General features: G+C 39.6%; 1 protein-coding gene across 9 annotated transcripts in view; it reads right to left on the minus strand.

Annotated features, from left to right (window-relative positions):
• Window positions 1–900: 900 nt before the first annotated feature.
• The window catches only part of AKAP9 (A-kinase anchoring protein 9), a 177,085-nt gene continuing 162,708 nt past the window's right edge, over window positions 901–15,277 (minus strand). For 7 of the 9 annotated variants that reach the window (XM_023226721.2, XM_023226723.2, XM_023226724.2 and 4 more), the window contains 9 exons: window positions 13,850–14,518; window positions 13,413–13,621; window positions 12,993–13,098; window positions 11,014–11,196; window positions 9,813–10,013; window positions 8,139–8,371; window positions 5,603–5,688; window positions 3,939–4,068; window positions 2,531–3,091 (listed from right to left, as the gene is read on the minus strand). In XM_023226721.2, coding sequence (XP_023082489.2) covers window positions 2,863–3,091; window positions 3,939–4,068; window positions 5,603–5,688; window positions 8,139–8,371; window positions 9,813–10,013; window positions 11,014–11,196; window positions 12,993–13,098; window positions 13,413–13,621; window positions 13,850–14,518 — 2,046 coding nt within the window. In that variant the 3' untranslated portion in view covers window positions 2,531–2,862. Of the gene's footprint in view, window positions 1,453–2,530; window positions 3,092–3,938; window positions 4,069–5,602; window positions 5,689–8,138; window positions 8,372–9,812; window positions 10,014–11,013; window positions 11,197–12,992; window positions 13,099–13,412; window positions 13,622–13,849; window positions 14,519–15,277 lie in introns of those variants that run through there. The other 2 variants (XM_023226720.2, XM_023226722.3) reach the window with 2 other exon arrangements.

Consider the following 15,277-nt stretch of genomic DNA (forward strand, 5'->3'; position numbering starts at 1 on the left):
TTCTAATGTGGAAAATTTAAGTATAGTTGGCCCCTTTTATTTGTGGGTTCTGCATACTGATTCAACCAACTGCAGGTTTAAAATATTAAAAATAAAACCCCACAACAATAAAAAAAATACAGTAGTAGCAACTATTTACATAACGTTCACATTGTATTAGGTATCAAATAATCTGGAGATGATGTGAAGTACACAGGAGGATATGTGTAGATTATTTGCAAATAGCACATTGTTTTATGAGAGACTTAAGCATTCGCGGACTGTAGTATCCACAGGGGATCCTGGAACGAATCCCCCACACATGCTGAGGGATGACTGAAGTTAGAAATGTTCAAGACTGTACAACTTTCTACCATGCCTGTTTGTGTTGGTATAAATCATGGAACATCAAATAATAAGACAAAATCCTCCGGATGTAAGCATCAAATACTAGTCCTCTTGCTGTTTTTAGTGAGTTGCCATGTTATTGGGCAGGATTCCAGATGAGAAATAACATTGCGATTTGTATTATCTCTGTGACAGCCTCCCAGTCTGAATTTGGCTTGGACAACAGGGATACTGTTTAATTCTGCTGCAATGTGATTAAGATCTTTTGAGTTAATGATTTCTTCATCTTTTTAGTGGGCCATGGATTTGTGAGAACACTTCTTTGGAAACAAGTAACACTAACTGTAATGCAGTAAATATTGATCAATCATGAAATACCAATATAGCTTTTAAAAAACACTATGTAGATGTAAAGGTGATACAAAGACACATGGAAAACTTTTCAACAGTATTAACTCTAAGATTAGGACAACTTTCTCTGAATCTCTCACTCCTACATATTTGACATAAGTAATGAGATGCTATGTACCAAGAACTATAGCTCAGTTAAAAATGAAGAAGGTTCAAATACAGTGTGGTGAAAATGGTGAAGTCATTTTTATTTCAGTACTTGACAAAATACCCCATAAAATTCGAAACTTCTACCATTATACAAAAATAGGTCTCTACAAGTGATATTATCTGTTTTCATCACCAGTAGAATATATTAGGCAAAACATGTAACTTCAGTAGCCTTATAAGGAAAGTGCAGGACACCTTGAGCTACACATTCAGCAGTATTGTAATGCGTAAAAGTTTAATCTTTTCACCCATTTGATAAATACACAAGGTTCATAATTTAATGTTTTAAATTAGCATTCCACAAATATACAGGTAATTCAATGATTATTGTGCATGAATACATACACAATGCTTATATATACAAATTCCAGTTTGTTTTCATGTGCTGGCAAGGGATTTGTATACAATCATAAGCTGTGTTCATATTGGTCCCACTGAATATTCACAATACAAAAGCACAAAAGAACCATTGATTTACAAAATGAAATCTGTTTAAAATCACTTCAACTAATGATGTTTCAAAGGATTATCTTCTCATGCCAGCATGAAATTGAGTAGTTGAACCTATGAGAGAAAAACAGAAATTCAACTGATTTCAAATTACATTGCTACCTGTATCAGACCCACTAGAGTTCACACAAAGGAAATTATTATTCTCCATTTTTTTAAAAGTCCTTTTTTCCTTAAAATGTCTTCATACTTAAACTGATAAACTGAGTCCTCCCTTCCCCCCCGACAACCCCCTCCGCCGAGATGGAGTCTTACTCTGTTGCCCAGGCTTGAATGCAGTGGTGTGATCTTGGTGCACTGCAACCCCCGCCTCCTGGGTTCAAGCGGATTCTCCTGCCTCAGCCTCCCGAGTAGCTGGGACTATACATACGTGCCACCATGCCCAGCTATTTTTGTATTTTTAGTAGAGACGGGGTTTCACCATGTTGGCCAGGTTAGTCTCCAACTCGCTGGTCTTGAACTCCTGACCTCGTGATCCGCCCACCTCGGCCTCCCAAAATGCTGGGATTACAGGCATGAGCCACCGTGCCCAGCCCATATACTTAAGTTGATTTTTAAGAGATTTTGAATATATATTTAAAAATCACCATGACTGACTCTATAGCAAAGTAGGTGAGACTAATGTATAGAGTTTTTTTTAAAGTGCTCTCAAAGTTGAATGTTCTATACCTCATACATTTTTGAAAAATCTTTTGGTCTTCAAAATCTGGGTTTTGTGAAATTTGGATGCTCAAAACAAAACAAGCCAAGGCAAACCAACAAGCAAACTCAGCTATGATAATAAAAGTTTCCTAGTACTACAAGATGCTTGGGTTTAAACAAATGCTTTCTTGAAGGAAGAGATAAACTACTAAATGATTCAAAGTCTTTGAATCAGGAGTGAACTGAAGTGAGATAGGGAAAAGAGGTTTTCCTTCCATGAACAGGGAATACCACCTTTATTTTAAAGTATGAATTGCTTTTTGTTTTTGAACAAAGAAAAATAAAAGAATCCTTACAAAGTATTTTAAAATGGGATAATTTTTTCGGATAATACATAAAAGCACAATATAGTAGCAGGGAAAATGGTTACATTAAGTGCTTAAAGCAAGTGCTTCCTCCTTAACTCCACCCGATTTGCATGCCTTACCACTTTTTTCTTTGAGACAGGGTCTCACTCTGCTGCCCACGCTGGAGTGCTGCGGCATGGCCTTACCACTTTCTGCCATGCACTACTTAGGAATACGTTCTCTAGTAAGGCTCTGTAGACTCAGAGTACCTTGCACATTGGTGCTCATTGTGCATTTTGTGTCATCAGTCCGCTGAATGAAGATAGTAGGAAATCATTTTTGGGAGGAGTGGGATCTGGGGTGATAAATCATATTTTCACTTAAATTATTTAAAGTCAGTTTCTCTGCTGGTTACAAGAGTTTAAGCTTTGGCTAACTTAATAGCTCATGCGCTAAACTGGAAGCTTTGATTATCCTAATGATGAGTGTGAAAGAATTTCAAAGAAAGGGGAACTGTGGGTCTAGCACTGTGGTGCTGCCAAGATGTGGTTAAACTTAGAGCACCTGACTGTACAGTTCCAAGTCGTCTTTGCAGTGCCTCCAGCCGAGTGATATAATCTGTTAGGGCTCTGTCAGGATCATAATTCTGAAGCTGAGAACATGCTAAAGAACCAGGAATGAAATCAGCTGGAGTGCCTGGGTACCTAAAGGATTAAAAATATGTACATGAATCAAGTTATCCAGAAATATGCATACAAGTTACCAACCTGCCTCTACTCCCTTCCCCAAAAAGGTGGGTCACTTGTACACACATAATGTATATCCCCCAAGCTTCAGGTTTGGAGTTTGGGATGAGAAAGAGACGACTCTTCAATAAATTCAAAGATGCTACTAAGTCAACATAAGAATGTCCAATACAATGCTTGTGGCAGAGGTCTCAATAAATTGGGTATGTATAAATGCATCTTGTCATGAAGATTGTTAAGCTTTTCATAATGGTCAGAGACTATCAATTTTAGTCAATACTTTTCCCAATATCTAATCACAGCATATACCAAATAACACTTGGTCAGCTTTGTTTGCTATACCCTTGGAAATCAGTTACAAATTCAAACACTGGTGTTTACATTTTTACATTGAGCCTTACATTAGGTGCATTTTTTTTTTTTTTGGAAACCAAGTCTTGCTTTGTTGCCCAGGCTAGAGTGCAGTGGCGCAATCTCGGCTCACTGCAACCTTTGCCTCCTGAGTTCAAGCGATTCTCCTGCCTCAGCCTCCCCAGCACCTGGGATAACAGGCACCCACCACCACGCTAATTTTTTTGTATTTTAAGTAGAGACAGGGTTTCACCATGTTGGCCAGGCTGGTCTCGAACCAGCTGGTCTTGAACTCCTGACCTCATGATCCGCCCACCTCAGCCTCCCAAAGTGCTGGGATTATAGGTGTGAGCCACCGCGCCTGGTCAGAAGTCAAAGCTCCAAAAATGTCCATTTTACTCTGTTAAATATGAATACATTTAACAATTCCAGGCAGGTTTTATCAAATTCTTACCTATTCTGAAATGGTAAAGGGGACCTAATATAGTCCAGATCTGATCTTGAGCGATACGTTGTGTGTCTTGGTTCTCCATATAGCTCCAGCCCACCAGAAGAATGATAAAATGAGTCAGTCTTTTCTGCACCTACAGTAACCCAAAATATTCCTTGTAAAGAAAAATAAAATCCCAAGCCCTTAAAAAATTTCTACAAAATAGATAACTGCTCAAAAGACTATTGCACTATATTATACCATCTCCTATTTATAGTCATTTCCTATTATTATTGCTAAAGGAGAAACAGTGCAAACAAAAATTTGGCTTTCAAATGTTATTTTGTTTACTTCTGAATATGAGTATTTCTGATACCTGGAATTATGTCTCAAATAAAATTATTTAATTGGCATACTTTCTTTTTTAAAGACCTTAGCTCTAAGTAGATGAGAGGTGAGGGGTGTCTGAGTATGTGTGGTTTGTGGGAAATGATGTGGATAAAAAATATTCAACTAATGTAAACATTCCACTCTATTGACTTAAAATCAAGATTTGCTAACTTTTAATAAAACACAACTCATTATGGTACAAATTTCAGCTGTTTCAGTGTAATGATATTTCAAAATACTTTGTGTAGGGTACCAATCTATTTCCCCTCTCTCGGATGCTCAGCTCCTGGTAGAGTATGTAAAGGTGGTTTACTATGAATACACAGCACAGGGATGCTGTGTCCTCTGTACCTCTGTGTGCTCCCCAGATTTGGACCTCATCTTTATTGCCAGAAATGTTCAAGCCCTAGTTTGTTTCCACTTCTAGGTATAGAGAGAAGGAATTTTAGCTGTTACCATTATTATACAACCTCTTGGTAAACTCAGAAACCTGTCAATATTGTTAAATTATGAAAACTTCATAATTCTTCCATATGACTAACAGCAATCCTGTCTTGAACCAGTGCCTTAAATGCAGGTATGAAGAGTGTGGGCTCTGGAGCCAGACTGCCAGTGTGTGGTCCTGATTCCATCACTTCCCTACTGGCCATTCTGGGGCAAATGACATGTGTTTTCCATGCCTCGGTTTTTCATCTAAAAATGAGAATAGTAACAACTGTACTTCTATCACAGGATTGGGAGAATACATGAAGAGAGCATGGCCTGGTGCAGACTAAGTTCCATGAAAATCAGCTATTATTACCCTCTTTAAAACAGTGAAGTTACCTAGTTTTGGCAGTTATAAGGGCTTTGTCTTTGGAAAACATTGTTTCCAGAATTCATTATTTGGTAAGTATTACACATGCAGTAATTCAGAGCAGCAGTCCCTAACCTTTTTGGCACCAGGGACGCATTTCATGGAAGACAATTTTTCCATGGACCCAGAGGGGTCAGAATGGTTTCTGGATGAAACTGTTCCACCCCAGATCATCGGGCATTAGTTAGATTCTCATAAGGAGCAGGCAACCTAGATTCCTCACATGTGCAGTTCACAATAAGGTTTGTGCTCCTATGAGAATCTAATGCCATGGCTGATCTGCCAGGAGGTGGAGCTTGGGCAATAATGCCCGCCACTCATCTGCTGCTGTGCGGCCTGGTTCCTAACAGGCCACAGACAAGTATGGGTCCATAGCCTGGGGGTGGGGGACCTCTGATTTAGAGAGTCATAAACATAAGAAAATATGCTATTTTGACTTCACCTTGATTCAGTCCAAAGCCATCTCTGCTAATATTGATGGAACCAGAACCTGTGACTCGATGCCACCGTCGAACCAGAAATTTCATTCTAAAAAAGATTCCAAGATAAAATTTCACAGCACATCTATAATGTAAACAGTATGTATACTTCCTACAAAAATCACATCACACATTTAAATACGAACATAGAACATATGTCAAATTTCACGATTGCCCAATTAAACTATGTCAATGCCCACTGTGACAAAATCAACTGGAACAAAGGAATAGGGATTCAAGATCCCCTTATCCCCTTCCCGAGAGGCATTAGAGGTCTCTTATATTGACAGCATCAGATTCTGGCTTGAGGGATAAATGGGGTACAAGGAGATGGAAGGCAAAAGTGGATGGGAAAAGTAGGCAAAAAAAGGGTGAGAAGTAATGAAAAGAGAATAGAGAATAAAGGGCAGATGAAATAAGAGAACAAAAAGACCCTTAAATTGGCAATAAGAATGTGCTGGGAATGCTGCAAGGTGGGTGAGGCTCTTGTCCCTTTGATTAGGGACAAAAAATGTTGGTTTCAAAAGGAATGGGAGTGTTAGCTTCATGAACCAGGTGCAGCAAGTTACCACCTGCCCCATTATGGCCCAAGGAGCTTTTGGAGCACCGGTTTTGATTTATTTTGAATCAGTTCCAAGGCTCCGTCTTAGGAGGGTCAAAATATGATAAACATAATCTTGGATAAGAAAAAGCGGGGCAGAGTGAAGTTTGTCAGTAACAACTTCTACATTGCTTTCATGAAGCCTCTCTAGATCCCTCTAATCAAAATTACTAGCTAACTCCTGTGACCTCCCATTTATTTATTATATTCTAAGTTCTGTGCATATTAGTCTTCCCCACTAGAAAGTGAGCTGCCTTTAGGTATTTAGGCAGGAATTATCTATTTTTTCATCAATGCATCTACCAGCACTTACCCTGGTTTACTCTATACAAGGTGATGAAGGAAATGAAAGGTGAGAAAGAGTGAATGAAACCAGGAGACTACAATATGGAATATCAGAAGCAAGGAGGCTCTGAGGCCCACACTAAGATAAAACTTGTGTTCCTGTTTCCAGAGCCAGCATGAATGAGACTTGGGAGACTGAGCTGGTTGTCCCAGCTCTATCACTACTGGCTTTGTAACCGCTCCCTGCCTCAGTTTCCTCAAGTGTGAAATGAGATTCTGGACCAGGTGATCTCAGACAGCTTCCAATTAAAAAATTGTACCATATTTTTAGAGAAAAATAAATAAGAAAAAAAGGGTAAAACTCCTTACAGAAGCATCAGATGTGACCTGACAGAAAGAACTTTAAAAAGCAAAATTCCTTTAAGATCTGTCTGCCTCCTAAAAGGGAGGGGGATGCATGGAGAAGCCTTGGTATTTGTATTCATACAACCAGGTCAGAAGACTGTAGTGGGCCAGGTCCTCAAAGTAGTTTGAGTCTTGGCTGCATGTCAATCACAGACAGAATGAATACCAGAGTTCTTTGCTTGGGATTACTAGAGAAAGAACAACAAAAGCACTAGCAAAAATCCAATGCCCTAAAGGCTAACCTCCGACTTGAATGCAGTTAGGAAAGGACCTTCCATATCTGGGCACCAAAACTGGGTTATCTTAGCAATGAAGAAAATGAATGTATGCCAGCCTAAGAAGTAATTTGTCAAGCACATTTTTAAATGTTATAATCTTTTATTTACATGTGTGAGCTTGTTCATGGGCTTATTCAGATTTTTTTTTTTTTTTTTTGAGATGGAGTCTCCTTCTGTTGCCCAGGTTGGAGTGCAGTGGTGCGATCTCGGCTCACTGCAAGCTCCGCCTCCTGGGTTCATGCCATTGTCCTGCCTCAGCCTCCCAAGTAGCTGGGACTACAGGCGCACGCCACCATGCCTGGCTAATTTTTTTGTATTTTTAGTAAAGGGGTGGTTTCAGCATAGCCACAATGGTCTCGATCTCCTGACCTTGTGATCCGCCTGCCTTGGCCTCCCAAAGTGCTGGAATTACAGATGTGAGCCACCACACCAGGCCTTTTTTTTTCTTTTTCTTTTTTTTTGACAGAGTCTCACTCTGAGTAGCTGGGACTACAGGCACCTGCCACTACGCCCAGCTAATTTTTTGGTTTTTTAGTAGAGACAGGGTTTCACCACGTTGGCCAGGCTGGTCTCAATCTTCTGACCTTGTGATTTGCCCGCCTTGGCTTTCCAAAGTGCTGGGATTACAGGCATGAGGCACTGCGCCCGGTCCAGATTGTTTTCTAAAAGGCAACCCTGACTGGATAGGCCAGCTCTGAGTCACCAGCTGCCTGGACCTAGGAAGGCCCTTTTCATAGTCTACACATACCCTGCCAGTATTCCTGCTGAATGAAAACCTAGAAAAACAAAGCAGACATGCTTCAGTGATGGCACATACCGCCTACTATACAAATATAGAGCATAACCAGAAAAGAATAGAGGGAGAATTAAAAAGAACTAATCCTTTTAGAGAGTCTATTAGTAAAATGCATTTTCCTTCAAGTTCTTTACCTGGAAATTGCAATGGATACTCTGACGGCCGACCGAAACCTGGTGAAGCCCTTTGGGCGATTGGTGATCACCTCTAGATCCGTGAAAGCCGGCTGCCCCCCCATCCGGGCAAGCAGGGCCAAAGTGGCATCTTCACATTCCTGGAACCCACCCAGTAACAGCAGCAGATATTTCTTCTGGTAAATGAGAGCCTTTCGAAAACTTTCTGCCCTCAAGTATTTGCCATAAATTCTCTATATTTAAGGAAGAGAAGAACATAAAGACATTAAGAAAACATTCAACCTACTCTCCAGGGGAAAATAACCTAGATTTTAACAAGTAGTAGTAGTAGCAGCAATGGTAGTAGTGATAAAATCGCAGGTATCCTATCACTGTTTTCTACTTTATCAGGTGAAATTTAAGATAAATTAAGCTTTACACTTTTGCCTCTTTTAGTCAATGGAGTCTGAACACTAATAGTTAGACTTCTTTTAGGATTTAGCCCTCAATAATATTAATTGCAAATATTTTTGTCATCCCAATTTCATCTTTTTTTTTTTAATTGTACAGAGCTATTTTCATTAGGGTCACTAATCTATTTATTTATTTATTTATTTATTTGTTTATTTATGAGATGGAGTCTCACTCTCTCACCCAGGCTGGAGTGCGGTGGTGTGATCTCGGCTCACTGCAACCTCTGTCTCCTGGGTTCCAGCAATTCTCCTACCTCAGCCTCCTAAGTAGGTGGGATTACAGGCACCCACCACCATGCCTGGCTAGTTTTTGTATTCTAGTAGAGATGGGATTTCACCCTGTTGGCCAGGCTGATCTCAAACTCCTGACCTCAGTAATCCACCCACCTCGGCCTTCCAAAGTGCTGGGATTACAGGTGTGAGCCACCGTGCCTGGCCTAATCTAACTTTTTAAATGTTAATGTTTTCTATCCCTTCAGAGTCATAAACCGGAATAAATGTTCCAAAAGTTTTTATGTTTTGAATTTTATGTTGACTGATTAAGGTAGTTTTAACAACATTCATTATTAGTCACTAGAGAGGCTTTCAGAGGGCTTACCATTTTACAGAGTATGATGCTCTTACATATAACATTCTTTTGGTCTATTAGGGATGAAACCAGGGAAAGTGGAACCACGAGCCCAGGATGCTGCTACTGTGACCATTAATAGAGGTTAATCTGGTCCCAGTCCTGGGCATGCCTTTCCACAAACCTCTGTGACCTGCATTCATGACAAAGACTGAATAAAGAGACCTAGAGACAAAACCTGAATACCATCTATGTTTTTTTTTTCGAGATGGAGTCTCGCTCTGTCACCCAGGCTGGAGTGCAGTGGCGCAATCTTGGCTCACTGCAAGTTCTGCCTCCCAGGTTCATGTCATTCTCCTGCCTCAGCCTCCTGAGTAACTGGGACTACAGGCGCCCACCACCACACCCGGCTAATTTTTTTTTTGTTTTTGTATTTTTAGTAGAGACGGGGTTTCACCATGTTAGCCAGGATAGTTTTAATCTCCTGACCTCGTGATCCACGCATCTTGGCCTCCCAAAGTTCTGGGATTACAGGCGTGAGCCACCGTGCCCGGCCCTAAATTTCTTTAGTCTATTTATTTAAGGTCAGTGAGAGATGAAAGAAGGCAAAAACATAAAACAAACTCTGATGTTTAGATGAGAGATGTCTCCTACCTTTAAAGTGACATGTTCAGAATCAGGGCTCAGAGTTTGAAGTAAAGAGTCATTTCTTAGTTCAGCTTTCAGTTTGTATACTTCAGCCTCTGCCCTTTTCAAAGATTTCTGGAGAGTCAATTTTTCTCTGTTCCATACCTCTTTTTCAGAGGCAATGATGGCTTCAATGTTGGCACCACCATTCAATGAAAACCTGGAAGACTGCAAAGACCACAGACTACTTACATGATTTTTAAGAACAAGTCTCTGAAGAAAAGTCTGAGCTAAACATATTAAAGATAGCTCAATGATGATGCAGTCTCAACTTTCTAACCCCATCCAAAGTTCAAAGCCAATCTCAACTGACAGTATGCATATACACTAACTCTAAGTACATGGTCCTTTGCTAAATACATTAGTTTTACAACTAAAAGTCCTTGAGAAAGCCTGGCCACAGGGAAGGTTTAACATATTAGCAGAGCTTTGAACTAAAAACTTCAAGAGACCTAACAGACCATTTGGGTCCAAATTTTGAGCCTGTGCCTGAAATAGTGTATTGGAGAAGTGGGAAAAAAGCCAGTATGTACATAATAAGTGGATTTCTATAAAAGGCACGTAAATGTGTTATCATGTATTTAACCATACAGTTGTCTTACAGGTCTTTTCTATCTTTATATTGGGTGATTATGGAAACTAGCAATTAATTTTATACGTGTTTTTAAATGGAAAAATTTTAAGTAAATTCTCAGCGTAATTTATCAGACTGAAAGACATAATTTAACAGCACCTTCTATTTGAGTCATGAACACAATAACTGGTAAGTAACCGAAGAGAACAGTCAGGATTCACATTTGAACATTTTGTGTATCTGTTGTTGGTGCCTAGGTAGCAAAGTATCTGGCTTTGGAGATACATGTATCTTGGTTTGACTACAACTTCAGTTCAGTTTTCTCAGGTATAAGGTAGATGTGGATTAGACATTCTTTATGTATACAACCCAGAGTCAAGTACAGAGATGGTTTCCAATAAATAACAGTAATTATTAGTAACTTAGTAGTAATAGTAGTAGTAGTATTGTCATCCCTATAAAATTTTCTACAGATCCTACTAAGAATCAGGTATGTGATAGTTTTACATTAACAGGATTAAAACTTGAACTAGATAGCAGAAATGATAAGCATGTACTAATTCTCATATATGGAGATGCTAAAAATGGACATACATTATCTCTACCAGCTCCTGTCTGTCGATACCACCTGATCTGCTCTTCCAGCTTCATAACCATGTTCCTTAAGTCATTCTTCTCTTCAGTCAGTTGACTGATATGCCCTGTCAGCTCAGCATTTTGTCTCAGTAGTCTTTCAGTCAAGGAGCCACAAGAAGTACTTGGGGACACCAAGCTGGGCTGGAAAAATAAAATGGTGTAAGGTCACTTAAGCACAAATGGATATGAATAATGCATATAAAGTGTGAATAGGCACCGAGAGCAACAAAGTTCATGAACTGGTGCTTGAGTTGAGTCTTCGGTAATAGGTAGATATTTACCAGGCAGAAAAGATAAGGGCACACTAAGCAAAAGGCACAGAGGTTTGAGCGAGTGTGTATTCCTTTCGGGGTGTTGTAGGTTGCCTGTTAAGTCAAGATTGCTTTACTTTATGAATAACAGACCTAAATGTAGGCAATGGAGAGTCATGAAAGGCTTGATGCAAAAATACGACACAAAATTTATGTGTTGGAAAAATTCCTTTGGTAGTAATGTACAAAGCAGGGGAAATTAGGGAAGATACAATCTTCGTGTCAGGTAGACCTATCAGCAAGTTGTTTCAGCAGCTAGGTAAGAAATGCTGAAAGCCTGAATGGAGGCAATGCCTAAGGAACAGAAAGTAAAGGGTGTGTGGGAGAGGTATTTAGAAGATAAGAGGGACAGGACTTAGTGACTATCTAGACGTGCAGATAAGGGTGAAGGAAAGTGGTCTATGGTGACTTCCAGCTTTCTAAACTGGGCGGTATCATGACTAGAAATGAGGGTCTGGAGCAGGAAGGAGAAAGGGAAGATGGTGTTCAGTTTGGAATGTGCCTGTGAGGTTCCTATAGGGTTGCTATGGGGTACATTTCCCCAAGGAAAAATGTCTAGTAACTAACTGTAAATATAAGCCTGGGCTGGGCGCGGTGGCTCACGCCTGTAATCCCAGCACTTTAGGAGGCCGAGGCGGGTGGATTATGAGGTCAGGAGATCGAGACCATCCTGGCTAACACAGTGAAACCCCGTCTCTAATAAAGAATACAAAAAATTAGCCGGGCGTAGTGGCGAGTGCCTATAGTCCCAACTATTCGGAGGCTGAGGCAGGAGAATGGTGTGAACCCAGGAGGCGGAGGTTGCAGTGAGTTGAGATTGCGCCACTGTGCTCCAGCCTGGGTGACAGAGCAAGACTCCATCTCAAAAAACAAAACAAAAAAGAAAACATATAAGCCTGGAACACAGGACAGAGGTCTAGACTAGAACCACAGTCCACTAAAGATAAGCTCCATAAGGGTGAGGTTTTAGTCAGATTTGTTCACTGTATCTCCAGAACCTATCTGGCACTTATCTGGCACAGAGTAAGTGTTCAATATAAGTATTTGTTTAATAAATAAGTCTAGTGAGAGCTCAGGGTGTTGGACTGTGTGAGCTTTCATAGTTATAGGTTACAGAAAAGAAGGAAGAGGGTAGGAAGAGGAACCATAAAGGTAACTGATGAAAGAAGCAGAAGAAATGTTAGAATACTGACATGACAGGCAAGGAAAGAGAAGGTCTTAAGAAAATCAAAGAGATCAAAAGTATCAAATGCTACAAAGAAGTCAAGAAAAAGACTGAAAAGATTCACCAGATTAGTCAATTGTTTAGACACTGGTAGGCATCTCAGGGTGTTTCATGGAGTAGAGAGGATAGAAGCCAGATCACTGTTTCAGGAAGCCTGTCTCCATACGGTAAAAGGTCAACATAATTATTCAGTAACAATAATGAAAGCTAACTTCCCCCACAAGCCTTCATTATCTTCTCTTGGGGGAAAGCAAGCATTATTACTCATATTTAAAATAAATGAAAAGATACAAATAAAACTCTATAAAGAGTATAAACAATATGCTGCAAGTTTCAAATGATTCAGTTTCTATTAAATCTTTGCTCTCAATGCTTCAGAAATAACTTTTTAAAAGTATTACCTCTTCACCTTGCTGGCCAGTTAATTTCTGTAGTTGTAAAATAATTTCATCAATATTTTCCTGAACCCAAATGAAATCTTCATCATCTGCTATTTCAAACTGTAGTCTTCAAGAAAAAGACAAAAAGTCAAAACATACCTTCTCAATTGGGGGTGTTTACTACCACAAACATTACAGAGCAGGCAACATTCTACTTCACCTATCACTTCTCCCTTATATGCTGTGCTCTCTTCCCTGGGTCAAAGTGTTAGATAGTTATTTTCAGACATTTGAGTTCTGTTAAAGAATAGCACCTCCTAATGCAAACATGCATTACCTTTAAACTTTCAATTCCCCACCCTTGGCTAGCTGTCAAAGAGGCATGGGGTCTACCCAGCCTAAGAATGCTGCTTTCCCAAAGATTAGGCAGAAAAGTCTAACCTCTTAGAGGCTTTCTGGGCTAGAACCTGTAGTTTTGAAGCTACACATTGAAGCTTTTGTCTGATCATTTCTAATTCATGATTACAGCCGGTTCCTCCTCCATTCATTTCAATCAATTTAGCGTAGTTTGATTCCTTTGTTTCTCCTTCTATTTTCTGTTGAAGAACCCAATTTCTAGTTCGATCACTGGTTAAGCTCCACGTGGCTGGCTGGCAATTTAGGACAGAATAAGAAAACGATAATTATAAGTGAAGAGCATATCACAGTCTACCTTAAGGGAACACAATTATTGTTTATATCCAATAAATGTCTATATATTTCATTTTTAGGTGATTTACATACAGTTATTTAAGTAATTTAATCCAATATCAAAATTTAATGATCAAAGGGCTGCAGTACTTTCCTTAAAAATATCTAAAAAGAAACTGTCAGTTTACCTCATTAAGGTTCTGATACAGAATTCTTCTACTTTCTCGTTTTTCTTCTCGTTCTAGTTCTTGCTTCTGGAATTCCTGCATGATTCCTTGTAGTCTCTGTCCTTCAAGGTCTAACTTATAAACTTGTTGTCTTTTCTCTTCCAGCTGGCGCTGAAGATCTTCCACTTTGGACTGGAGCTCATGCATTTTTTTCTGTCCCTCAGTGTTGGCCTCTTGTTCTGTCTGCAGTGTTTTCCTATGAACCTGCCTATCTTTTTCCATTTGCTGTCGTGTTTGCAAAGAATCCAGTTTATATTTTTCAGTCTCATTTAACAGTTCTACTATGCGACTGTGTTTTTCCTCTAGCTGTTTTTGCAGCTCTTTCAGTAGGTCCTCTGATGGCAAGGACGGCCGAGACTGCCCAGTACCATCATTGCTCTGCAGCTGTGCGTGCAATTCCCGCTCCCTATCTAGGGTACTACTCATTTCCCGAATTCGAACTTTCTCAGATTCAAGAAGTACTTGAAGCTCTAAGTTTCGACCGTGTTCTTCTGACAACTGGGCATCATATAGCATTCTCTGTGATTCTATTTTTTGCTGGGATTCGTTTAGTAGTTGTTTCTGTTGTTCCAAAAGTAGATTTAGCTGAAGATTCCTTTGCTTCTGACTCTCAAGTGAAAACTTCAGATCCTGGTATGAGAAAGTCAAATTTAAGAATTTGTTAGTATTATTAAAAATACTTGGCCAGGCATGGTGGCTCACGCCTGTAATCCCAGCACTTTGGGAGGCTGAGGCAGGCAGATCACCTGAGGTCAAGAGTTCAAGACCAGCCTGGCCAATATGGTGAAACCCTGTCTCTACGTCTCTACTAAAAATACAAAAAATTAGCTGGGTGCAGTGGCACATGCCTGTAGTCCCAGCTACTTGGGAGGCTGAGGCAGGAGAATCGCTTGAACCTGGGAGGTGGAGGTTGCAGTGAGCCTAGATTGCGCCACACTGCCCTCCAGGGTGGACAACAGAGCGAGACTTTGACTCAAACAAAACAAAACAAAACAAAAAAAACCTTTATAAGTATACAACCATGCCTTTATTAATACTATGCTGATAGTATCTGTATTAGAAAATAGAACTGATTTAGTTTATTAACTTAAATGTTCAGTAGTTAGTGCCAAATCATGAAATATAAACAAAAGAAGGGTAAAATACTTTTCTCAAAAAATCTTAATCTCACTAAGTAATGAAGCAACGTACATTTCTTATAAGAATAACAACCTTTAAAAATATAACTGTTCCTGGAAATCTTACGTTTTGATAAGATTCCTGTGCACATTAATAAATTTGTATAAAAAATAAATGTTCCTGATATAATGTGATAGGAGTTCCTGTAAAACCTTGTGTTTTGCAGTATCAAATGCTAAACATAATAGGGCTTATAAGGAAAGCAAGGCT

This window comes from Piliocolobus tephrosceles, chromosome 8 (genome assembly GCF_002776525.5).
Source record: "Piliocolobus tephrosceles isolate RC106 chromosome 8, ASM277652v3, whole genome shotgun sequence".
Lineage (NCBI taxonomy): Eukaryota > Metazoa > Chordata > Mammalia > Primates > Cercopithecidae > Piliocolobus > Piliocolobus tephrosceles.